The sequence below is a fragment of the Vipera ursinii genome (genome assembly GCF_947247035.1).
Source record: "Vipera ursinii genome assembly, chromosome: 5".
NCBI lineage: Eukaryota > Metazoa > Chordata > Lepidosauria > Squamata > Viperidae > Vipera > Vipera ursinii.
In genome coordinates, this window is record NC_139518.1 from 4,351,465 (window position 1) to 4,379,439 (window position 27,975).

Here is a 27,975-nt window from a genome sequence, read left to right on the forward strand (position 1 = left end):
TCCTGCTTTTCACAGCTGGTTTTCCACCTTGCTAGCCTGAGTCCCTTGCCAAGAAAGGTAAGATACAAAATCACGTCAATCACGTAAAAAAAAAAGTTACTTTGTAAAGTATACAGGGTTTTTTTTTAAGAAAAAAAGATGTTTTTTTTTCTAAGTTGCTTCTGCAAAATCTCTTGCTTCAAGGACTTGCCTCATCTTCAAGGTGGTGCACGTGAGTTAATTGCGCAAAAAAAAAAAAAACCAACAACAAACAGCTGCCAGAGCAATTTCCCCAGCTTTAATCATTACTAATTCATAATGGTACAAATCATTATGCAATAAAAATCTGAACGCTTTTTTTCTTCAGAGTCGTTTTAAGGTCTAATATTCTAATGTCACAGACAAAACCTTGCAAAAAGTTGCAAAGAGTCAGAACTGACTGATGGCACATACGTACTGTAAATAATAATAATAATAATAATAATAATAATAATAATAATAATAATAATAATAATACAACTTGCCTGTGTCCAAAAAGTCGTGGGAACATAGGGTAGAAAAATTTGTCGAGAATGAGCTGGTGAAGATCTTGTGGGACTTCTGAATACAGACAGATCGCCATTTGGAACACAACACGCCAGATATCGCAGTTGTAGAGAACCGAAGCATACAGCTGATTGATATCGCTGTACCAGGAGATGCCAGAGTCAAAAAATAGAACTGGAAAAAATTATGAAATATTGCGACCTGGCCATCGAAACTGAGCGATTATGGATGAAATGTGTAACAGTGATACCCATTGTCATCGGGCCGCTGGGAACTATGTCCAAAATCTTTGCAAAATACATCAAGAAACTGCAGCTTTCAGCAAAGCTACAAAATAACTCCAGCAAAGCTACAAAAAAACTGCGCTACTGGGAACATCTTACATTTTAAGGAGATACTTGGTTGATACCTAGGATGCTGGCAGCAACCCGTGTCAACCTTTAGTGCCAGTCAGTCTGAGTGTTCAGTTGACTGAGTTTCATGTGTTATGAATAAAAGTTTTATAATAATAAAGTTGGAAGGGAGCTTGGAGGTCCTCTAGTCCAACCCCCTGCTCAGGCAGGAAACCCTATACCATTTCAGACAAATGGCTGTCCAGTCTCTTCTTAAAAACTTCCAGTGTTGGAGCATTCACAGCTTCTGGAGGCAAGTCATGCCACCAATTAATTGTTCTCACTGTCAGGAAATTTCTGCTTAGTTCTAGGTTGCTTCCCTCCTTGATTAGTTTCCATCCATTGCTCCTTAATAAGACTAAAAATGCGAATCCTGGGTGTGTGCATGTTAGAAAGAAAAAGAATCAAGCACCAGGATAGAAATGTAAACAAACTGTTTAATATGCAAAACACTTAGCTTTCGTCGTCAGTCATCAGAGCAAGAATAGGAGTTCCGGGAGTTTGCTTATATAGCCGGTTGCTTTTGCACCCTGCTCATTGAGCGGGTCACCGGTCTATTTACCTCAATCGGCCATAACGTTCCTAATAGTCCCACATGTCTTCGCTTACTTGCAGAATCAAGAGTTGTTTTCTCGCTTGTGGTCGCTCTCCTGGCGAGCGTACAGGCGTCAGGCGGCCGGCTATCCAGTCTGTTGTTTTGTGCCTTCCCCCCCATCTTTGATCAAGCCTGAGCCTCCATCTCAAGATCTAAAACTGGGCATGTTGTGGAATCGTCCTTCCTGGGGATTTGTTGTTGTGGCCACACCCTCCAAATCAGGGTCTAATACTGGCTCATGTCCCAAGGCCTGACACAGGGCATGTTGAAGACTCGTCTTTCCCAGGAATCGCTGTTGTTCTGCGTGTAGCAGCGTTGTTCAAGTCCTGCAAAGAGCAGACTCGTTGTGCTCGTCGTAAGTCATAGCATCATTCTTCCCATCCCCTGAGTGCCTGGTAAGCAGGTAAAAGGTCTACACGCCCAGTTTTAGACATTTGAAAATTAATAAAAAAAATAAGAATGTAATACTGTATTATTAATTAGATGATATAAGATGGTGAGAAATAGAATATATTCAAATAGATAAGACATGTATCCTGAATATTAGACTTTGTGATGAATTGTGATAAAGGGAACTTTGGTGACTTAAAACTTGGAAATTATAAATATTAAATGTTAAATTTAAATATTAACGGGAAACTAAAAATTGGGAAAAAACTAATTAGGACATTGATTGTTTATGAAGACAATGTTAAAATAAGATATGGATAAGCTAAATATTATTGATAAATGTAAGAATGTTGTTTTTATTTAACTGATATAATAAGAATTGTATTAGTTTAAACATGAGACGTAAATACTAAGGGGAAAAGAGAGGAAATATTTAATGTGGTAGTTTGAGACTGGTACTAAAAGATACTTGTATGTCACTGAATTATCGATTAACTCAGCCGCCATGTTGCTTTTTAAATACTTAAATGTAAAATTAGAAAATCAATAAAACATGAAAAAAAACAAAGTACATGACACAGGAAATACAAAACCTCAAACAGGAACAGGAAACAACCTCAAAAGCCCCAGAAGGTAAAAAAAAAAAAAACCCCACCACTCCCAGCTACATGTGGTCAGTTTTTCCAGAGCCAACTTCCTGTCTGCCTCTCCTCTTCAATAAACTGCAACCTTCTTTCAGTCTCCATTTCATTTATTCCCGGCTTGGACTGGACCCTGATGAAGATTTTCCTTTCAACAGTATAAAGTAGCCATTTCTCTAACAACAACTTAATCTAATCAGTATAACCCAAAATTCCGCCCCTTTTTTTTCAGTCATCAAGTTTTTGACACTTTGCTAAGCACCGATGCTACTTGAATATTGTCATCTTCTAAAAGTGGTACGATCTGTGAAAAGGTTGAAGAGGCCTGGACTAGAAGACACACACACAGACCCAAGATCCGTTTATGTTCTACCTCCTTCCTCATTGGTCAGTTCCAGTTTGGGTTGATGGGAGGGCTAAAGCATGCCTGTGGTCTCATACTGGTGGGGCCCCCATGAATTGATGCTTTCTTTGTTCCTGTCCAACGTTATATGAAACCATTGGTGTGGTCATCCATCAGTCACCAGTATGGTGCCATCAGCATGCTGCTGGTATAAAACATGGTCCTATATGGTAGGCATAACATTACAAAAAAAAAAGAGAGAGATTTTGTATGTATATACAGGATTCATAAGAGAAGAAGGGGACGACAGAGAATGAGGTGGCTGGATGGAGTCACTGAAGCAGTAGGCGTGAGCCTAAATGGACTCCAGTAGATGGTAGAGGACAGGAAGGCCTGGAGGAACAACAACAACAAACAGGATTCATGCACGTTTCTGAGATGATATCTACCTGGGAGTAGGTTGAAGGGAAGAGGCATTCATTAAGCCTAGCAAAAGCTTCTCAATTGTCCACTTCTGTATCAAACTCTGGGTAAAGGATAATTTAAGAAAAGGAGTGTCCAGGAAGTTTTAGAAAAGTTTAAACTTTAGAAAAGTTTTAAAAGCAGTGTGTGGTGACGTCTAGTGGTAGACGTGGTTACGAACAAGATAATAGGATAACAGAATGAAAGAGTTGGAAGGGACCTTAGAGGTCTTCTAGTGCAACCCCCTGCTCAAACAGAAGAGCCTATACCATTTTGGAAATATGTACTCAGAAAAAGACTGGCCCAACTCATCAGAAGGGCTTTAAACTAAAATTGAGGGGCAAGGGTGACCAAACGTCAGAATCTCTAGAATCCAAAACCAGTCACAAATCCCAAGAAAACAAATCAAACAAAGAGGTAGGGAGTGATGAGAAAAAAGAAAAAAACTCAAAAACCAGTAGATCCAGGAAACATACCCACGGATAGACATAAAAGCCTTAAATGCTTATACACACATGCTCAAAGCTTGGGGAACAAACAGGGCAAACTGGAAGCAATAGTACACGAGGGTGGGTATGACAGAGTTGGCATTACAGAAACCTGGTGTGATGAAACCCATTGTTGGAATAACCATGATCTCTGTTCCTATACATGTAGCTGGCTAGTACTTTTCTGGCTAATACTTTTCTACCATGGAAAGTCTTCACTGAACCATGTGTAAGGAAGTAAGCCATAAACCCAGAAAACAAAGAAACCTAGGAGAGAGGCCATTTGGCTACAGCCAGATAAGGGCATAATCACAGTATTCCCTCACACCATTGGCTATTCCATTTAAGGCAAATTCTGACGCCTCCTGCAAATGATTGGTCATTACTGTATTTGAATCTACCTCTAACACCTATGTCCTTTTAGGATAGTTTAGAAGAACACATGTGTAACCATGATTGGTCTATTTGAATAACAATAAAATGTGATTGGTTGCTTTTGCTATAAATAAACAAGGTCCACTGCTCCTCGTGGTCCAGTATTCAGTGTGCATCCCAGCAGCGGGGCCCTTCCCCCGAGAGATCTCTGTGTCCTTCTTTCATGGGTGCCAACCCTGGGCAGGAGCAGCCTCTGCCCAGCTTCACCAGCAGCTGATTTCTCAACCCGGCTGCAGCAGCAGCAGCATCCCAGCAACAGCAGCTTCCCTGCATCCCTGCAACCCATGACTGGAATGGACTGATGGATGGATACAAATTGTTCAAAAGAAACAGAACTACAAAAAGAGGAGGGGGAGTTACACTATATGTAAGAGAATATTACATATCTACAGAAATGCACATGATCAAAGATAAAGGCCTTCCAGAATCTATATGGGTCAATAAAAAAAGGGGGGGAGTGACATTGCCATAGGGGTATACTACGGGTCACCCAACCAATCAGAAGAAATAGATGGTCTCTTTGCCAACCAGTTAACAAAGGTATGTAGGAAGCATACCATAGTAGTAATGGGAGACTTCAACTACCCAGATATCAGCTGGGAGACAAACTCTGCAGCGAGCAGGAGATCAAACAGATTCCTAACCAACTTAGCTGACAACTTTGTCATTCAAAAGGTGAAGGAGGGAACTAGAAGTAAAGCTATACTGGACCTAATTCTTACTAGTAGAGAAGAAGTGATAGAGGGAGTTGAAGCTGCTGGCACCTTGGGGGAAAGTGACAAAAGCAATAGAAAATAATTCAACCAATGTCTTAAACTTCAAAAGAGCTGATTTTAACAAACTCAGAGAGAATCTAAGAAAAATTCCATTGGATGAAAATCCTAAAGGGGAAAACAACTCAAGAAGCATGGGAAACTCTGAAAAATGTTATCATAAAAGCCCAGTCCAGCACAATTCCACTGAAAAAGAAAAACAAGAAAGTCAAGAAGAAACCAGCATGGCTGCACAAAGATCTCTCAGAAAAACTGAAAGACAAAAAGGACAAGTACAAAAAATGGAGAGAGGGATGCATAACTAAGGCTGATTATCAGCATACAGCCAGAACATGCAAAGACAAAATCAGGAAAGCAAAGGCTCAAAATGAACAAAGACTTGCAACAGAACTCAAGGATAATTTTAAAAAAGTTTTTTTTCCAACATATTAATAACAAGAAAAAAAGTCAAGGAAACTGTAGGTCCACTAAAGAGAGCAGATGGCAAGGAAGTAACAAGCAATAGGGAGAAAGCAGAGCTGCTTAACTCATTCTTTGCATCAGTCTTCACACAAAAAGAAATTATAGCACAACATACCAAAAAAAATACTGCAAAAGACAAACTAAAACAAAAATTAAAATAAGCAAGAAAATGGTAAGAAAACACCTATCTGACCTTGACGAAAATAAATCACCAGGATCTGACAAATTACATCCCTGTGTTCTGAAGGAGCTGGCAGATGTTATGTCAGAACCATTGCACCACATCTTTCACAAATCCTGGAGCACGGGGGAAGTAGCTGAGGATTGGAAAAGGGTTGATGTGGTTCCCATTTTCAAGAAAGGAAAAAGAACAGACCCAGGAAACTACAGACAAATCAGTCTAACATCATTACCTGGGAAGATCCTGGAAAAGATAATAAAAAAACAGATCTGCAAACAACTAGAAGCAAACAAAGTTATAACTGGTAGCTTCATAAAACCCTAGTGAGACCACACCTGGAATACTGTAGCCAATTTTGGTCACCATACTGCAAAAAAGGTGTTGAGAGCTTGGAAAAAGTTCAGCGAAGAGCAACTAAGATGATCCAAGGCCTGGAGACTAAAATGAAGAACAGCTGTGGGACTTGGGTTTGGCTAGCTAGTCTAAAGAAAAGATGAAATAGGGTGACATGATAGCACTATTCCAGTATTTGAGAGGCTGCCACAAAGAAGATGGGGTCAAATTATTCTCCAAAGTACCAGAGGGCAGGACAAGAAACAATGGTTGGAAATTGACCAAAGAGAGAAGCAACCTAGAATTAAGGATAAAGTTCCTAAGAGTGAGGACAATTAACCAATGGAACAACTTGCCACCAGAAATTGTGAGTACTCCATAACTGGAGGTTTTTTAAGAAGAGACTGGACAGTCACTTGTCTGAGATGGTATAGGTTCTCCTGCTTGAGCAGGGGGGCTAGACTAGAAGACCTCCAAAGTCCCTTCTACTTCTCTTCTAGGACGTCTCCTAGAAGAGAACAATAATTAGCATTTTGGGGTAGATTCATCTGGGAGATTACTGCAAATATACTGTTTATATTATTTTTATGAGGCCAATTTGGAAATAAACCTCCGTTTGGTTATCAATGACAGACACTTGCAGATAGAGAACTTTTATTATACACATTAGAAAACTATAACATTACACAACTTTTTGACATAATCGCCATTAAAATTGAGGCACTTCTCTTTGAAATTCCTTAGTAGTAGTTGCTCAGCAACAAATCTGGGCTATAGGGGGAGTGATCAAAAGAACTGCTTCAAATGTTCTTGGGTGCATCTAGCGGTGTGCAGGCGAGCATTATTGTGAACCAACACCACACTGGAAATCAGCATGCCCTGATGCTTGTTATGGATATTCATCTGAGTTTTCATAACCTTTCACAGTAGATGTAAGGACCTGCCTCAACTAGGTCTCCCAAGAAAGCAGAACTCTTGAAACAGGCATTGTTTCAAAAGGAACTTTTATTGAGAGTTAGTGATAGCAGTAGAGCAAAGCAAGGTCTGATGATTTCCCGGGTGAATGATTACATTCAGGTCTCCACCCCCCAGTGTCCAACCATCCATTTCAAATCCAGCCAATCCATAAGCACTGGGTTGTTTTGGGAATCTAGTGATTTAGTGCCCATCTCAAGGTCTCTCTTGGTTTCATTTCCCAACGATCCCAGGCTCCGTTGTCTACAGATAAGGCAGATATTTTCAGGCCACATCCCTTTTTCATGAATGGAGGACATTTCAAAGAGCCAGGCGAATACATTCCCCAAACAAGCAGCCCCTCTCCCACCTGAATGGCAGACCCCAAAAAGGAATACACAGGCAAAGCAATAACAGGAAGGGAAATACATTGAGGGGGTCTGACAGTAGACTTCTAAATTGATGGTTGATCCATGCTCCATCAACTTCACTAGCAGTACTCCTTTGGCATCTTCACATTTGGCAAGATTTTCTATGGCACTGCTTCTGGTGTGGTGTTGGGTCACGATAATGCTCGCCTGCACATCACTAGACACACCCAAAAACCTTTGAAGCAGTTCCGTTGGGATGTTTTTGATCACACACAAACACCCCATAGCCCAGATTTGGCACCGAGTGACTACTACTAAGGAATTTCAAATCTTGTAAGACATTATGACAAGTGCCTCAATCTGAATGGCGAATATGTTAAAAAGCAATGCAATCTTCTAGTTTTCTAATGTGTATAATAAAAATCCTGTATCTGCGAGTGTCGTTGACAACCAAACGGAGGTTTATTTACGAATGGCCCTCGTACATCTCTAACTTTCCTCTTTCGTCTCCACAGTCAAGGAGGCTGAACTAATGTCAACATGTTATGAAAACATGTTATATTTTAGAAAAGGATTGTTCAAAGAGTGGTGAACACCCAAGTGGGTTTTTTTCTTCCTTCTCTTGCTTTTTGCAAATAATGAAAATTTGATTTTAAAAGCGGTCAGATTAGGGGCTCAGTTAAAAGGGAGCAAATAGAACTAGATAAATGACAAGAACACAGAGACCAGGCCAGTGCTGATGTTGTTGACCTGTCAGTATTCAAAAGCCCATGTTGCAGAACGAGACTAGGTTGTATACATTTTTCTTTCGCAAGAAGGAGAGCTGGAAATGTGCTTTTTTTCAGACAAAAGTTGGAGGAGACAAAGCCAGCTACTTGGATTCCCAGTCCCAGTGTCCACAGCTGCTATTCAGACCTGGCCTAGCGAGGAATTGCACAGATCTCAAAGAAATGAGGATGCAGAGTGCCTCCCCAGACTGGTTCAAGGTTTATATCTTTTGATCCGTCAGCCAAGTGGAAATTGAACGCTTGCACAAGGTTGGTAAAGAAAAGGAAGAGCTCTGTTTTTGCCAAATTTTCTCCCAAACATGCTCGATGACCTAGGAAAGGAGAGGAAAACAACCAATCAGTGCTGACAGGGAGTGATTATGGCAGAGGTGGGGAACCATGGCCCCTTTATGACTGTGGACTTCAGCTCCCAGAATTCCTGAGCCAGCATGGCTGTCTTAGGAATTCTGGGCGTTGAAGTCCACAGGTGATAAAAGGATTGGGCAAATATGCTCCATTTACAACCTGTGGACTTCAATTCCCAGAATTCCTGAGCCAGCACAGCTGTGTTAGGAATTCTGGGAGTTGATATCCATCATGGCTGGCTCTGGAGTTGAAGTCCACAAATCATAAAAGACCCATCGTCCCCCACCCCTGATTAGAGGTTACAATGTGCTTGACCTGGATTCCCTTGGCCACTGTTGTCCATATCCCTTCCCAGTAAGGGGAAAACAGGAAATCCTTGACTTATAAACATTTGTTCAGTGGCTATTCAAAGTGACAACAGCTTTGAAAAAAGTGACTTATGATGGGTTTTCATACTGATGATTGTTTGAGGGGCAAAACAAGAACAATCAACGCATATCATTAAAGATTCAGTGGAATTTTAACAAGCTGAATGCGCACCTATAGAAAATGGGATGAAAGCTTCTCGACAGGTGAAATTGCCTTCCGTGTCAAGGAAATGGTTTGGGTTGAAGGTGTGGGGTGTCTCCCACTCGTTGGCATCATACAAGGCAGAAGCCAGGTTCGGGTAAAAGACGGTGCCCTGTGGAAAAGAGAAGGTGCACTTAAGTTTGGCCTTTCACCCTAAAGGAAGAAAAAAAATGGTTATATCTGCTGGTAACGGAGGCTGAACTGAGAAATCTCAATACATGGCTTTAAAGATCGCTCTTCTAAAAAAATACAAACAGGTTAAGGCTGGGCAGTTGAAAAAAAATTATCCTGAGGGAAAGGGAAATTTGATTTGTTGCCATAAAAATAATATCTACGTCTCTATGGAGAGACAGAAGCCGAGCTCAACTCAAAAGAGATCAAACATCCCTTTTTGTCCGTGTGCGAAGAAAGAAAGGACTTTGTGTCTTTAAAATGTTTGCGCTTCTGCATTAAAAAAGAATAAAACAATAAGAATAAAATAGAATTTGCCTAAAGAGCCTGACAGGAACTGCCCAAACCGCCGTTGTAAGTTGATGCGGTCACATGATGTCGCACTTAACAACAGAGTTCTCAGTTCAATTATCATCATTAACTGACAACTCCCTGTGTTGCATTTGCTTCCTCTAGCAATATGGTGAGGAGAAGTAAAGAAGGCTCCAGAACACAGGAATTCATTTACCTTTCTAAAGTGAAATTTCTGGATCATCGTATCTCTTATGCAGTATCTGGGTATTCCAATCGCGACGATGTTGCTAAAGCGCTGGATTTCGTGCACCACCGCATTTGTGTACGGAAGATTCTTGCGATCCTCGTAACTGATCGGCTGGCCCGGTGGTATAAGGGTATCAATTTCCTTTTGAACTTTGGCTGGGGAGAAACAAAGATTTTGCACATTGACTAGAGCTAGGAGTGAATAAGCATCCAGGTGTGGCCCCAGCTGTCCATGGTCTATTAATGGCAGAAGCTCAGCCCAGGAGGAGAGAGTTATCTAGACCAGCGGTGTCCAACCTTGGTATCTTTACGTTTTGTGGACTTCAACTCCCAGAATTTCCCCGCTGGCCTTATGGGCTGAGGATTTCTGGAAGGTCTACAAGTCTAAAGTTGCCATGGTTGGACACCCCTGAGGCATCACCTTTTTTCAAATGTTTCTACGCATGCAAGTAGGCCAAGCAGAATGGGCGTCCTTGGGACTTTAGATTTCTAGTATTTTTTTAACTTAAGTTGGCAACTGATTTGGCTTTCACAGACCCCTGAGAGGGTCTTGGAGGATCCCTGATAGTCCTAGCCCCATTCTTTGAAGAAATAGGTTCATCTGTTTTAAGAAATAGCTGAGATTGACTTTGTTTACACTCTCTTAAGTTTCAGCCCACTTCTAAGCAATTTCTGAAGTATGCATAACTCTAATATTGCATAAAGGGACGCGGTGGCTCAGTGGGTTAGGACGCTGGGCTTGTCGATCAGAAGGTCGGCAGTTTGGCGGGTCAAATCCCGAATACCGTGTAACAGAGCGAGCGCCTGTTACTCGTCCCAGCTTCTGCCAACCTAGCAGTTCGAAAACACGTAAAAATGCAAGTAGAAAAATAGGGACCACTACGGTGGGAAAGTAACAGCGTTCCGTGCGCCTTTGGTGTCTAGTCATGACATGACCACGGAGACGTCTGCGGACAAACGCTGGCTCTTTGGCTTTGAAATGGAGATGAGCACCGGCCCCTAGAGTTGGAAACAACTAGCACGCATGTGCGGTGGAACCTTTACCTTTACCTTTAATATTGCATAAGGTAATTTAGACTGAATGAAGCTTAGATAATATTACATATTCTGCTTTGGGAAGTCCGGGGGGGGGAGGGAAGGGGAGAGGGTTGATGGGGAGGGGGGTTTATTATTAAAATTTTGTAAAACTTTTCAATAAAAAAAAGCTACAAGTAAGCAATGGGCTTTGCCTATTCAGGAGAGATGAGCAAGCGTTGATCAAAATATATACAGCCGTTGGTCTAGGGTATAAAAGAAGGCTATCTTGGGTATGCTTGGTACACCCTGAACATCTGCTGGGTTTACTCAAAAGTAAACCGTTACTCTTCCCCCAGCTCTCCATTCACCCTCTGTGATTTATATGTTCTTATCATGCCAGTGGCCTGAACAGCCAAAGTCAAGCCCTACTTGGACCATCTCATACTTTGAGAGGGGAAAAAATAGCTTGACATTTGATTATAGGTAGCCCTTGACTTATGACTATTACTTATGACAGCAACGGTTTAAAATTACGACGGCGCTAAATGAAGAGACTTATGACCTTTGCCTTAAGTTAGTCACTGCTGTGCTTCTGGGATCAGGTGAACAAAATTCAGGTGCTTGGCAAACCACCTGCCCTTATGACTGACCACAAGACCAAGTGTGCCGCTCCTGAGGCACCCCATGCTCCACTTAATGACCCACATGGTCATTTAACGACCACAAAAATCCCTTTTTAAAAAATTTGGTAAAACTATAGAATAAATGGAGATATTGGTTAATGCCAGGAATTTCTCCTTTAACATCAGTGCTGGAAATTCCCTAAGATTGAATTGAAAGAATGGATTAGTAAATTTTTTAAAAAATCAGATATATAAATGGGAATACTGGAAGAACAAGATAAAGAATATAATGCAATTAAAGAATGTTTTATCAGATATTAAATTAAATTGGTTGAATTTAACACTAGAGAGATGGATAAAAATGGAAGAAAAATTTGAGGTGAAAGATAAACAGTTAACAAAATTTTAAATGATCATAAAAGAAAATGAGGTAAAGGAAGAATATATAGGTAAAGGAAGAATTGGGAAAATGTATAGAATCTTAACGGAACTAGAAGATAAGGCAAAAGGTTTAAAATTAATTTGGGAAACAGATTTAGGAGAAATAAATAATAAAGATTGGAAAAATATTTGGAATAGAAGAGTATATAAGAATATGTCAGTTAGAGTTAAGGAAAATGGATATAAAGTGATATGGAGGTGATACCTAACACCACGTAAATTAAATCAAATAGATGTTAAATATACAAATATTTGTTGGAGGTGCGAGAAAGAGATTGGAAGATATAAACATATGTGGTGGGATTGTGATAGCGCACAAAAGATATGGGACATGGTATTTAGGGAAATTAGAGAACTTTTGAATGTAAATGTAGATATGTCACCGAGGATTGCATTACTGTTACTGGTGGAAAAACAAGATATAAATGAAGCAAAAAAGGAATTGATTGTAAATTTGATAATGGCAACTAGATTAGTGATGGCTAAATATTGGAGACGGAATTGGGTTATTCAAAGAAATGAGTGGAATAATGAAATATGTAACATGACAATAAATGATAAATTAACAACAGAAATTAAATTTTAAAAAGGGATGATTAAAGTAAATAATTATATTGAAATATGGGAGGATTTTATAAAAACAGTGTTGATGGACGGCAAAGGGAATAAACGCACTCAGGAATATATGCTGTTTTGGAGGGGATAAGGACACAGTTGAAATACATTGTATATTATTAGTTGTTATATGAGAAAAAATATAGGATATAAAAATGATCTTGGGGGTGCCCTGTAATATTTGTATTTTTATATTGTTTTTTTATTTAGACTTATATGTATTATGTTTGTATTATTTGAATTTGAATTTGAATAAAATTAAAAACGACCGCAATGAGGAGAGAAGATTGGAATCATTAAGTGAGGTAGCCCGCTTAGCAAATGTTGTAGACTGTAATGAGCAGCCTGCATTATGATTGTAAGTTGAGGACTACCTATAACTAAAGAATTATTCCAATAATAATTGTCAATTACAAATGAAGATGCTACCAGCAGCTTCAGGCATTAATTGGGCTATAAAGTTCCCTTCTATCTCATCCAAGTTATGATTCTTCTCTCACCTTGAATGTCAGGATAAAGCACCATATACAACAATGCCCAGTAGAGAGTGGTGCTCGATGTCTCTGTTCCCCCCATAAAGAGATCAAAGATGCTCTGAACCATGTTCTTTTCATCATAGCGAGGTTGGGGGTGTTTTTTTGTCTGCAGAACAAGAATGGAGAAATGAATACCTGAGAAACCTCGAAGGCCATCACTTTCTTCCAGTCCTTACCTGATAGAATCCATGTTAGAATGCATTTTGTATTGTAGAATCAATACAGAATCATTCAGCCAGTAGATGGCAGTGTTTAGTTTGCATCTAAGTTTATAATGTATGGTTCTGTTTATTCTGGGGAGAGTTTCCTATTTCCTGTTAGACTTTAAAACAGTTGAGCAGTAAAGCACATGGTGACGGTACTCTTTGTTTTTCCTCTGCGGTGCTATATATAAACAGACTTTCTGACATTGCCAATTTCAACAGCTGCAACCTTCTCCCTCGAGGGAAGGCAGGGCCAAAAAAGGCAGGCATTTGCTCCTGTGGGTCTCAGAGCCCTGGCCTCCTCCCCAATGCTGCTTTGTCACAATCCTGAGAGAAGACAATACTCAAGGCTACTATACAGCTTGCTGGCTGAGGAATTTTGGGAGTTGAACTCCACCCGTCTTGAAGCTGCCAAGGTTGGGAAGCCTTTATACAATAAGGTATCTAACAGTCACACACAAAAAGAGCTTTCTTACTTTCTCTATTTGAGCCAGGTAAAAATGAATGAAGTCTTGGCCTTTTTCTCCATGGTCTGCTTCTTGGTGTTTCTTGATCTCCTTTCTTATGAATGACCAAACAAAGTCACGCAATGATAATGCCCTCTTGTGAGGTCCTGGGACACACTCCATAATCCAGGGGAAACTATTGTACATCTGGCGGAAGAGAAGAAAAATCACCTGAGATGGCTGGATAGGGATTAAACAGAGGAAAAAGGAATTGATTCAAGAGCAAAATCCTGGAGAACAATTTTGAGAATGTTCTTGGCAGAAATGATCAAGACTTTGATGTGATGAGAACATTCCACATGCTTCCTTTACTCCATGATGAATTAAATTCAGGTTGTTTTGAACATCTTTGGAGGAAGAGGCATAAGAGAAAATCTGTCTGTCAGTGAGTGATTATTTTCTTATTGTTGTTTAATTTTTTTCTTATTTTTATTGTTTTTGTCTTTTCATTTTTCTGTTGTATTTGCAATATATATGTCATGATTCCGATAGATGAAACCAGTAAAAGAACTTCAAGGCAAGAATTCTTCCTTAAAGAACACTTTATTAGGGATGAGAGAGGGAAGGGAAGTTTTTGGCCCGCTCCCTCAGGAAAAGAAAAGTGGTGAATTAATTGCTTGGGGGGGAAATAGAGAAAACTATGAGATCAATTTGGAATGAATACAGATATATAGATTTGAAATTTGGGACTTAAAAGTACCTTTGAGACATTTTTTAAAAAGATATTTGGAAGTCTGTAAAATAGGCTTGGATTTGGAAAGCTGGGAGGCGGTGTCAACGACATCTAGTGGAGAAATCACAGCACTACAATTTATTATGCTTAAAGGAAACTTGGCTTGAAGCCGGGACTTAGAATAAACTCTTTGTTGTTCCTGGAAACTTTCACTTTTGCAGACTGCAGCTGGGAAAAGGAAAACAAAACATCTTGGGCTGCTTATCTGTTTTGGTGCCCCTATTGGACTATAAAGACTACATATAAAAACAAAATGGGTGCTCCATACTTAGCCTTAAATGGTAAAAAAAAACATCTTTAACACGTCTCTGAAGTCCCCAGCTTTATATAACAACAAGAAAATGTTAATGAATCTCAGAAAGAAATACTTTCTATGTTGAAATCAAGCCAAGAGACTAAAAATAATGCAAATGAGATAAAACAACAATTTTCTTACCTAACCTTACAAATCCAGACAATAACCACAAAGAAGGAAGTACTAACCCAGAAAATGGAAGGAAAATTAGAAGAAATGGATCCAAAGATGGAGGACCTAAAGGAAGGAATTAACAGCAGATACAGACAAATGAAAACTTAGAAGATGCAGTGATAACACAGAAAATGGAAATGATATCTTACTGTACTTGTCAAGATCTCAGAACACATTTGAGGATAAGGAAGAAGAGCTGATTGAACGGATGATAAAGCTGTTAGGAGAAATGCTGAATATTGACAAACAAGAAATGAAAAGAAACACTGAAGGAGAAGGATGGAGGCTGTTTAATGAATATATATATGTTGAGCGTTCTTCCAAAAATACTTCAATCTAATTCTCTTCCTCATTCCAAACAATATATACAAAAACAGAGGAAGAATTACTTGATGATTCAAATGCACTGACTTGGAAAGTTATTCGGCAAAGGAAGAAAGCTGGAGTAAGACTGAAGAAAATAGAGGCTTTGACATATTAGATGGGATATTATACTATTAAACAGATGTTTGAATATGGTTAAGAAAAAAAGATAACTGTTAGAAATAAAAGTATTATTATAATTAAAAGGATAGGATTTGTAACTAGAATATCATATTTTGTTATGAGATGGGAAATATGAAAATTCTAAAAGGGTTTGAATAAGGGAAGCTTTTGGTTATCCAAATATAATTTATTATGAGAAAATTATAAGCGCTAGAGATATTTTAAAGATTGATGGGAAATTAAAATTTTAAAAAAGCGGAGAAAAATGGATATTGATTGAACAAATAGATTTTAAGTGAAAATGCAATTGAGATATATTCTGGCTAGAAAAGATATTATAAACTGACACTATAAATATTATGTATAATACCAGAAACATGTGATGAAGATATCTACATTTAATTGTATATGTATTAATAGTAACATGAATTGTATTTGCCCAGTGTGGAAAAATGCATGCCACCGGAAGAAGAGAGAATCGAAGAAGCACTGGATGGCGTAGTATTGGAACTAGACTAACATGTACCACTGAATTACCACTGGACCCAGACAACACATTATTTATAAAGTACTCATGATTGTAAAATTAGAAAACTAATAAAATATTTATATATAAAAAAAAGAAAAAGGAAAGAAGGGATCACTCACGCTACCCGTGAGATTGCCAGCAACACTGAAAAGTATCTCCATGGCTTCCAGCAGCTTATGAAAAGTTTCATCTTCTATGGAGAAACGATATCCAAACACCAGTACACAAATCACGTTGGAAACCGCAAGGTTCAGGGCCAAATAAGGATTCATGGGTTTTCCTGCAAAGGGAAAGAGGAATTTGGTGGCTGCCATGTCTCTTGCAAAGAAGGACTAGTGGTGACGTGATATCTATCACACTATCTATCATCTATCTATCTATCATCTATCTATCTATCATCTATCTATGTATCGTCTATCATACACACACACACACACACAGAGAGAGAGAGAGAGAGAGACCTGTCTATCCATCAATCATCTATCAATCATTTATCTCTATCTTATCTATTATCTATCTCTATCTTTCTATATCTATCTCATCTATCTGTACCATTGATCATCTGTGTCTATCTATCTATCTATCTATCTATCTATCTATCTATCTATCTATCTATCTATCCTATATCATCTATCTATCTATATCTATCTATCATGTATGTATCATCTATCATCTATATTTCTTGGTATTATCATCTATCTATCATCTATCTATCTATATCATCTATCTATCTATCATCTATTATCTGTCTATATCTAACTATTATCATCTATGTATCTATCATATGTATTATCATCTATCTATCTATCTTTCATCTATCTCTCTATCTATCTTTTATCCTTTCTATTTATTTACTTATTGGCCCATCTTATATTTTCTTGCTCACAACATGAAAAAAGGATCAAAGCCTTGATTGTGTGAGCTACCATCTTGATCTTTTTCGACACTTTGTCTTCCCTTGCAGAAAGTGGAGAAATGACTTCAGACTGTCCTATTTGTCTTAGCTTTTACATTTCGGAAAATTAAAACAATACAGGTTTCTGACAAAATAAATAAATAAACACACTCGTCTTCGTTGTACCTTCACTTTTCTTGAACTCTTCCACCAATTTCTCTGCTTCCTCTTGGATCTGATATTGCAGAGTGCTCTTCCCCATGCCGAGGACCTTCAGAGTCGCCATTGAAAATCGCCTTTGGTGCTTCCAGGTCCGACCCGTGGAAAGCAGAATCCCTGATGACACAGAACCACAGAATGACCGATGATTGGCCTTATTCCAGTCTTTAGAACTGACAGAAAGGCAAAATACCCTTCTCAGAACATTGTGATAGCAACAGCAAGAGCCAGGGGACTTAGACTTATATACCACTTCACAGTGCTTTGCAGCCCTCTCTCAGTGACTGAGCCTCTTCCCCCAACAATCTTGGTCCTCATTTTTCTGACCTTGGAAAGAGGGAAGGCTGAGCCAACCTTGAGCCGGTCAGAATCATACTGCTGGCAGGGGGCAGATTTAGCCTGCAATGCTGCATTCTAAAGATTGTGCCACCATGGCTGATCATATCTGGAACATAAGGCTGCCTCTGAAACTTAAAGTCCAATTCTGCCAGGTGGCCAGGATAGGCTTTTTGCACCCCAAAACCCACTTATGTATCATCGAGTGCCGGGTGGGCATGGCCCTTTGGGTGGGTGTGGCCATTTGGGTGGGCATGGCCAATTGGGTGGACGTAGCTACAGTGGTAACAGCAGACTGGGTGGGATTAAAAAGTTCAATCAATTACAAGTTTGCGAGATCTTTTTTTTCCAGCAAGAAGTTCAAATTGACTGATTGAACCTTTTTTTGGCACATGGCAGCAGAGGCCTAAAGCAATAATGTTTTATAAAACCCAGCTGAAGGCCTAGGACTGGGGCAATGGCACACGTGCCCACAAAGAGGGCTCTGCGTGCCACCTGTGGCACGCGTGCCGTAGGTTCACCACCAGGGCCCTATACCATTTCAGACAAATGGCTGTCCAGTCTATTCTTAAAAACTTCCAGTGTTGGAGCATTCACAGCTTCTGGAGGCAGGTTGTTCCACTGGTTAATTGTTCTAACTATCAGGAAGTTTCTCCTTAGTTCTACGTTGCTTCTCTCCTTGATCAGTTTCCATCCGTTGCTTCTTATCCTGCCTTTGGGTGCTTTGGAGAATAGTCTGACTCCCTCTTCTTTGTGGCAACCCCTTAGATGTTGGAACACTGCTATCATGTACCCCCTCATCCTTCTCTTCATTAAACTAGACATACCCAATTCTAGCAGCCGTTCCTTATATGTTTTAGTCTCCAGTCCCCTAATCATCTTTGTTGTATTGGGATTTTACTTGAACTGTTTTACGTGTCTGTTTGAATGCTGCTTAAGGTTGCTTAATTGCTTTGTCTGTGTAATGGCCACTAACTAGCCAGACTTGCTATCTCCAAGAAGATCATTGGATGATTTGGGGCGGGGATGGGTCCCTTTAAACCTATTGGCCGCCACCTAGTGGCCAACTGTATAAGTAGCTGCGCAGAAGCCTCTGTTTCAGTTCTGTTCCTGTTGCCTCAGTAAAGCTAAGCTTGTAAGCCGCCCTGAGTCTTCGGAGAAGGGCGGGATATAAATGGAATTAAAATTAAAAAAAGCAATGTTCCTGTTTGCAACCTCTCATCTCTCTTACTGCCTCCAAAGAACTCACTACAAAACAGCATTAACATTCTACTATTTCCAAATGTTGATTTTTGATTAATACAAATTGTTTGAATTTATTCTCTGAACATGTCTCTATTCTGGTTATCTTGCATATTGTCCAGAGTGATTTCTGTAATTTTCTTTTTTAAGGTATGATAGCAATAAATTGTCAATATAATCTCAGGGAAGGATCCTCCAATAAAGTTAATCCCTTGATTTAAGACTACAATTGAGGGCAGAATTCCCATCGTTCAGCAGGGTGGTTGTTAAGCAAGACCCATCCAGTTTTACAATCTTTTAAATCTTTTTTACAATCTGAGCCCTGTTGGTGCAGTCATTAAGAATGCAGCAGTGCAGGCTATCTCTGCCCACTGCCAGCAGTTCGTTCCTGAATGGCTCAAGCTTGACTCAGCCTTCCATCCTTCTGAGGTCAGTAAAATGAGGAGCTAGATTGTTGAGAGGGGCAATAGGCTGACTCTGTAAAACCCCTTAGAGCAGCAGTCCCCAATCTTTCCAGTTTGGCAGACTGGCAGGGGAGGAGAAGAGGGGATGGTTCCATTCAAGTGGTGGACATGTGGGTGTAAGGGTCAACTGCTACCCGAAGAACATGAGGTTCCAAGAGGGCAAATCAGGAGACTCAAGTGGAGGCTTCCAAGATAAACAACACTTTAACTGATCAAGTGAAGTTGCTGGGTGGAACACTGAAACACTGGCAGCTGCATTCAGAAGTGCCACACCTTGGGCTTCCGGTTTGCCATCCCCAGCGCTGGCAGACGTATGAGATGATCTACATCTCCACCATCCAGTTTTATCCTGCTGGGGGACCCTGGAAAGGGACAAAAATTGCCCTGGAGGGGTGGCGTGTGAGGAGAGGACCCCTGTGTGATTGTGGAAGGGCGGCAGCCTTTCCGCTTGATCCAGAGCAGCTCTTCTAACCAACGGGAAAAAGATTGGCCATAACAATATGACCCATCACTTAGCTGCTGACAGCTGAAGTCAAATCTACTAACAAGCACTTAGAAAGCAATGCGGAGGAACTGGGTGAGATGTTACCTTCTCTTTACCCCAGGTACTTGTAGTACTTTTAGTACTTTCCCCCTGTGAAGAGAGAGGGAAGGGAACTTCCTTCCCACCCTCCAAAAATGGTGGCGTTTGACTACCCAGAGGAATTAAAGCATCAAAAAGAACAACTTTAATATTAATTGGATCTATAAATTTTTGGAACTTGGAGTCTAAAAAATTTCCTATTCTTACTGGGACCTTTTATGTTTATCTGCAAAAAAGATTTTAAATTGGAAAAAGAAGCTAGAAAAGTTCAGGTCTTTAAAAAAAACAAACTTAAATGGTATCGATGCCACCTTGTGGTGAAGCTTGTATAATAATTTGCTATTTTCTACAAAGAGCCCTGACTCACAGCTCAGACCTACATAAGAGTTCCCTGACCTTGGGACTATCCATGAGGAACTGTGAAGGTGAACTTTTACTGACTTTTGCTCAATAAACAGCCTTCGCTAGAAAGACTATTTACAACTCTGCGATAGAGATGGAGGAAGGCCAGCAAAAAAATCCTTGCCATGCTAAAATCAATGCATGAGACTATTCTTGCAGCTTGTGAGAACATGAGACCTATAATAAAAGACCAAGATGCCAGCTCAGATCTACAAAGCCAAATTTTGATTGCAACCAAAGAACCAACAGTCCAGAAAACAACAGAAATAGAACAACTGAATACCATGACAGAGGACCAAATTGTTCAACAAATACAGCTTACTGAACATCCAGACAACGAGGCGACAACTTTCAAAAATGGAAATGACTCTTCACACAAATCAGAAGAAAGTTGAGAAAGGAGATCAGACTGAATTGAAGACAACTATACCAGAGCAAATATAGGGAGCTGGGACGCTAGGGCGATAATCTAATGATTACAAATGGTCCAGTCCTCCCAGAAAAGGGGCAATCAAATGGTCTCCTTTAACTCAAACAACATATACAAGAATGGAGGGAGATCTGTTTCATGATTTAAAAGCATTGGTATGGAAGCCTGGTTGGCAAAGGAAGCAAGCTAGATTTAGGTTGAAAAAAATGGGGTTTTTTTTAATCCCTATTCTGGTCCTACCCCTTCCTCAAATCTATAAAATTCAACAAAAACCTTTATAAAAAGAAAAAAAGAAAAGTTGGGGTTTTTTTATTTATTAGAAGGGATTCTATATTGTCAATTAGAGGGTTAAAGGGAGAGATTGAGACAAGGGGGATTTTGATTATTAGACTCAAAATAGTTGGAAATTAGTGGAAAATAAGGGAAATGAAAATTAATTATTAGAAATATGTTTGAACTATCGCTTAATCCAGGCAATATATATAATGGATTTGAGCCAACAAAAGGGATACCCCATTACTAAGTTGGTGATTTAATATGGTGAGAAATAGAAATTTTTTAAGAAATAGAATAAGATTATACGTAAGTAGGTAAAATGTGTATTTTAGTTATTATAGCTTCTTATGAACTGAGATAAGGAAAATTTTGGTTACCCAAAAGCTGGAAATTATGGGTACTAAAGGTTAAATTGGAGTCTTGATCAGAAACTAAAAACTAAAAATTAGATAGAAATCAATAACAGGACATGGACTGTCTATGAAGACCTATTAAGATGTATAAGCTAAAAATGTTCTGATAAATGTAATAATGAAGTTTTTATTGATACAATTGTTTGATATAATCAGAAATGTACTAATTTAAATATGACAGTAAATGTTAAGGGGAAACGAGAAGAAATATTTGATGCTTTTATTGAACTATTGATAACCCAGTCACCACATTGCTTTTTTTAAAAAAAATACTTAAATGTAAAACTGGAAAATTAATAAAATACTTTTAAAAAAAAGTGCCACACCTTGGTCAGTCAAGCATTTCCTTATATAGGCAGCAACAGCCAATCACAGGGTTCCACATGTCAGTACACATAGTATTAGCCAATCACATTCCATTCTTTTCCCGCTCTTTTCCTTGTCTCTGGGTCTGTGTAAGTGTTCTTCCTGCCTTCATCAAATGGCGTCCTAACACAAGCACAGTTTGCAGAAGCAAAATGGCGGCAGTTAGGCTAACAACAAGAATAAGTTTTTACCCATTTGGACAAACCCTATACGTGCATTTGCAGCTCCATTTGCCCAAGTGGAGGGACCGTGGGCCTGCCCTTTGCCCAAATGAAGCTTTGTATGCAAGCAGGCCCACCCACTATTCATGTGCTTGCCCACCGCTTCCACAGCCCAGCACTGGACCACATTGTGAAGGTTGGGGACCCCTGGCTTAGAGAGCTCTGTAAAGCAGTATGAAGCAACATATAAGACTAAGTGCTATTGCTTTTTGGCATGGTCATTAATTTAATTTAATTTAATTTAATAATATTTGTATACCGCCCTTCTCCCTGAGGACTCAGGGCGGTTCACAGGGCAGAATAAAATACTAAATAGAAACATTAAAAAGAGATTAAATGATTGCCCAAGTTAAAACAATTAGAATAAAATTCTAAAACACCAAGTTAAAATTAAGACACCAAAAATAAAAAACCCCACCAATCCCCATCAGGCTAGGCCGGCTTGAACAAACAGAAACGTCTTGAGATCGCGACGAAAGGAGCGAAGATCGGGCGCCATCCGGAGCTCTACCGGTAGCTGATTCCACAGCTCCGGGGCGCCCACAGAAAAGGATCTCCCCCTGGGGGCCACCAATCGACATTCTCTGATCGGTGGCACCCTGAGGAGGCCCTCTCTGTGGGAACGCACAGGGCGCAGGGAGCTTGATGCCGGCAGCAGATGTTCCCTAAGGTACTCCGGCCCCATGCCATGGAGGGCTTTAAACACCGTTACCAGTACCTTGAATCTCACCCGGAAGACAACTGGCAACCAATGCAGCTCACGGAGCAGAGGTGTAATGTGGGAGTATCGGGAGACTCCCAACACAACTCTCGCAGCTGCATTCTGTACCAGTTGGAGCTTCCGGGTGGTCCTCAAGGGCAGCCCCATGTAGAGAGCGTTGCAGTAGTCCAGACGAGAGGACACAAGCGCATGAGTGACCGTGCACAAATCATCCCGGCTAAGATAGGGCCGCAACTGGCGCACCAGGCGAACCTGGGCGAAGGCCCCCCTAGCCACAGCTCCTATATGGTCTTCCAAAGTGAGCCGTGAATCTAGGAGGACTCCCAAGTTGCGAGCCCTATCTACGGGGGGTAATAGTTCACCCCCCATAGCCAGAGGTGGAATGTCCGAATAAACCCGGGATGAAGGTATGCAAAGCCACTCAGTCTTGTCGGGGTTGAGTTGAAGTCTGTTCCTCCCCATCCAGACCCGTACCGCCTCCAGGCAACGGGACATCACGTTGAGGGCATCACTGGGGTGGTTTGGGGTCGAAAGGAAAAGTTGGGTATCATCAGCGTACTGATGATACCCAACTCCAAAGCCACGAATGATCTCACCCAGCGGTTTCATGTAGATGTTGAACAGGAGAGGCGAGAGGACCGACCCCTGAGGAACTCCACAAATGAGAGACCTCGCGGTCGACCTCTGCCCCCCTGCCAACACCGACTGCGAGCGTCCCTGGAGATAGGAGGAGAACCACTGTAAAACTGTGCCTCCCACTCCCAGTCCCCTGAGACGCCGCAGCAAGATACCATGGTCGATGGTATCGAAAGCCGCCGAGAGGTCTAATAGGACTAGAACAGAGGAATATCCCCTGTCCCGAGCCCTCCAGAGATCATTCACCAGCGCGACCAATGCCGTCTCCGTGCTGTGCCCGGGCCTGAAACCCGATTGGTACGGGTCCAGATAATCCGCTTCATCCAGGACCAGAGGGAGCTGATGTGCCACCACACTCTCAACAACCTTCGCAAGAAAGCGAAGGTTGGAGACAGGACGAAAGTTGTTCAATACAGCTGGGTCCAAGGCAGGCTTCTTGAGGAGAGGCCTCACCACCGCCTCTTTCAAGACGGCGGGGAAGCTACCCTCACTCAGAGAAGCCGATATAACTGCCTGGAACCAGCTGCGTGTCCTCTCCCGGGCTGCATAGACCAGCCAGGAAGGGCACGGGTCCAATAAACATGTGGTGGTGCTCAGCCTCCCCATGATCCTGTCCACTTCCTCCGGAGTCACAGAATCAAACTCCTCCCAGGTGATATCGACAAGACCGCCCGTGTCCTGATCGTCAGACTCTGCCCAGTCAGAGTCCAGAGTCCAGTGAATCACTGCAGTTGTTAAGTGAATCACAATTTCCCCCATTGACTTTACTTGCAAATGATGATTGCAAATGATGATAACTTGACCCTAGGATACTTACTGCAACCATCATAAACCCATGAAGTGAAGTGTTAGTACCGCTTTATAATGCCTTGGTAAGACCACACTTGGAATATTACACTCAGTTTTGGCTGCCACGATACAAAGCGTGCAGAGAAGAGGAGCAAACATGATTATGGGACTGGAGGCTAAAACATATGCTGAACAGTTGTGAGAATTGGGTATGTCTAGTTTAATGAAAAGAAGGATGAGGGATGAGAAGATAACAGTGTTCCAATATCTGAGGGGCTGCCACAAAGAAGAGGGGGGCAACCTAGTCTACAAAGCACCTGAAGGCAGGAGAAGCAATGGATGGAAACAAACCAAGGAGGCATCCAACCTAGAAATAAGGAGAAATTTCCTGACAGTGAGAACAATTAATCAGTGGGATGGCTTTGCCTTCAGATGTTTTGGGTGCTGCATCACAGGAGGTTTTTAAGGAGAGATTGGACAGCCTCTCTAAATTGGTATAGGGGGCTGGATGAGAAGAGCTCTAAGGTCCCTTTCCAACTCTGTTATGCTGTTAAATTATATGCAAGATCAACTTTTAACCCCACTGAAATTAATTCAGCTTAATGAGTGCCATTGCTCTGTTCCTTTATTGGGTGACTGGCTGGTTTATGGACTTTAATCCTTTGCTTTATTGCTTTATAGTGCCTTGATACAACTTCTTTACTGAATTAGGCATTTTAGGTGACCAAACAGGCCATTTAAATTCTCCAAAACAAAATAGGAACAACCTGAAGCCTAATCCAGCTGAATAAACTGTGTGTGAATGCAACTCCGAGACACAACTAGGGTGTGAAGTTTGGGGAACAAATCTAAACGAATTGGGGATTGCAAGATTGTTTTGGGGGATCGTCAGCTGCTCCTCTTGAGTGGAACAACTTCCCTCCAGAAGTTTAATTTAATTTAATTTAATTTAATAATTTGATTTCTATACCGCCCTTCTCCCGAAGGACTCAGGGCGGTGAACAGGGCAATACACAATAAAAATCGAATACAAAAATTAAAAAGCCATTAAACATCATGCACATAAAATCAATACATATTAAAGTTAAAACTAGTTTTAAAAACCCAACCCCATCCCGTCAGACCAGGCCAGCTTGTTCAAAAAAGAATGTTTTGAGATCGTGCCGGAAGGAGCGAAGGTCGGGGGCCATCCGGAGCTCAACCGGTAAGCGGTTCCAAAGGTCTGGCACACCCACAGAGAACGCTCTCCCCCTGGGGGTCACCAATCGGTGAATGCTGCAACACTGGAGGTTTTTAAGAAGAGACTGGACAGCCATTTGTCTGACATGGTACTATAGGTTTTCCTGCCTGAGCAGGGGGCTGGACTAGATGACCTCCAAGGTCCCTTCTGGTTCTGTTATTCTTCTATTCTTTTATGAGCATGAGGATGCTGCAATGTAAGTGTGGGAACCTTTTTTTCAGTGCTGTTGTAACTTCAAGCAGTTGCTAAATGAATGGTTGCAACTACTCAAAGATTATCTGTACACTGAGTGCCTTGTAGACGTAGGAGCCAAACCAAGGAACAGGTCAAACATTTTGCCATTCAGTCATTTTAAGAAAGTTGCTTTTCCTTTGTAAAATTGTGTACACTTTTATTAGCTACACTTCTTCATCACTTGAACCAATAAACGTAATTTGTACCAGAACAAAAGCTTTTTCTGCATTCAGCAATGCCAAAATCTACTGATCTGTGTTTTTAGGAAAGATACATTGGCCAAACCTCTAATATTATCTGAAGTTTGTTGCTTGAGCGGGAAGAATGAGTGTTGGTCCTGCCGTCTATAACTTTCTCACCAAAGCCACTTCTTAAAATCTTAGTGTCAGCATCAGATAATATTTTGCACAATTCACAGGATCCTTCTCACCTTTTAAAAAGTTTAGTATACCAAGATCACAATCTAAAGCTGGCAGGTCCTGTTTTTAAACAAGATTTCTTTAATAATACCAAATCTATTCTTGCCTTAATATTTTTGTAGTGCTCTGCAATTATTTCATCTAGCCCTAGAATCTTTCCAGATTCCATCATAGCAACGGTTTCACCAATTTCCTTAACTTTAAATTTGCAGCTACATCTTCTTCCATGGAAGTTCAAACACCCAGAAGATTTATTTCATTTCTCAAAAATACATATGCTCGGTATGTCAATATTTAAGGATGTAAATTCTTACTAAACTAAAGAAAGGAACATTAATGTCATTCTGATCTTTGTGAATTATCCCCATGAAAAAAATATTCTAATTCAACATCATATTTTTTTTAAAAAAAAACACAGGGCAATAATTTTCCAGGGGAGGGAAAAAAATGGCAATTTTCTTATGGATAAAATTGAAAGTTTATTGTCGTTAGAGAGAACTCACTTTTTGCATTGCAACTGTAGAGGTAGTCCTCAATTTACAACAATTTGTTTAACAACCGTTTGAAATTACGACAATGCTGAAAAAGGTGACTTATGACTAGTCCACACACTTATAACAGTCAAAGTTCAACTGCACCTGGCATGTATTTATGATGGTTTGCAGCATCCTGGGGTCACATAATGAACATTTGCGACTTTCCCAGCCAGCTTCTGACAATTCAAGCCAATGGGGGAAGCTGGATTCACTTAATGACTGTGGCAAAACAGTAGTAAAATCAGGCATAACTCACTTAACAACCTCATCACTTAGCAACAGAAGTTCCAGTCCCACACATGGTTGCAAATTGAGGATCACCTGTACCACAATGGAGGTGACACCAAACAAATGGACATTGTCCTGTCTCCTGTGCCCACATCTGGAAAAAAGTTGATTGTTCTTACCTTTGTTATTTGCCACGGCTTTAAAAAAAGGGAGCAAAGGCCGGCCAGAAAGATCTTCAGGGTGGGTGGTGAGACCCTCCTTCACCGCCTGGAAACCTTCTAACATAACCACAGGGTATGGCCCAAACCACAATGTGAAGATATTCCCGTAGATCTTCGACATCTGTTAGAAAAACCATCCCAGGCAGTCCATAAGATGCTTGTCTTTAAGATTCTTGGCCTAGACTGGTGACTTGGAAGAGGAAGAGGTGGTGGTGGTGGTGGTGGAGGAGGAGGAGGAGGAGGAGGAGGAGGAGGAGGAGGAGGAGGAGGAGGAGGAGGAGGAGGAGGACTGTGGGTTACTTGTTGCTCTCTGAGCTTGGAGATTTTCTTGTAGACATTTCATTGCCCAACTAGGTAACATCATCAGTGCTGGAAGGAGGAGAAGGAGGAGGAGGACTGAGGGGTCCAGATTTGGTGGTCAATTGTGGTGGTAAGTCAAGGATTACCTGTACTGGGTGCTAGTTTTGGCCAATCCTTGTTAATTTTAAAGTTTTTAAAAATATTTTTCACCTTTTCCTATTCTTGCTTTTACCCTGTTGTGAGCCACCCAGAGTCACAATGAAAGTGAAAAGGGCAGCAGATACATTTAATAAAGAAATAAGCCAGGCAGATGTTGAAAGATCTTAAAAATATGGAGGGTTGGAGAAATAGTTGGGGAAACTATTTGTATTCATTCATTCATTCATTCATTCATTCATTCATTCATTCATTGATTCTCAACCCCATTACTCTTAGAAGACATAGTGAGCACAAATAGTAGCTCTTATGAAAAAGGAAATTGATTTGACCACCCCCTCTTTGGCCACACAAAAGCCACAATGTCACTTAGCAATAAATTATCTGTGAATCTCCCCTAACAGAAATTTGTTCTTTGATCCGTGTCAATCAGCTGGTGAAAGGGATAGACAACCCATACCTCAGTCAAGAGCTCCCGGTTTAGGTGAAGAAATTTGGGACGCCACAGGCATCCGATGAAAGGCAGAGGCATCGGCCCTGGTGGATAGCGCCTTCTTTGAAACTGCAGCCTCACCAGTTGGACAACCAGGAGGCAGAGCGGGAGGAAAATGAAGCTTAGCGCCAGCATTTTGGTGCAGCTTCTCAAAGCAGTGTGCTGGGACTTTGCTTGCAGAATCCTTTTGTCCTTCTGATTTTGTTCTCATGGGCGGGATCCTGCACAGAGGATTTCA

The 27,975-nt window shown here is 40.7% G+C and overlaps 1 protein-coding gene across 1 annotated transcript; it reads right to left on the reverse strand.

Moving 5' to 3' along the window:
* Positions 1-8,265: 8,265 nt before the first annotated feature.
* On the reverse strand, positions 8,266-27,872 carry LOC310641169 (cytochrome P450 2J2-like; the record flags this gene model as incomplete). The annotated part of the gene is made up of 9 exons (XM_083363999.1): positions 8,266-8,444; positions 9,019-9,160; positions 9,728-9,915; positions 12,956-13,097; positions 13,671-13,847; positions 16,037-16,197; positions 16,999-17,148; positions 26,747-26,909; positions 27,705-27,872. The coding sequence occupies 9 exons, from the start codon at positions 27,870-27,872 to the stop codon at positions 8,266-8,268; spliced, it is 1,470 nt and encodes a 489-aa protein (XP_083220125.1).
* Between the last annotated feature and the right edge of the window lie 103 nt (positions 27,873-27,975).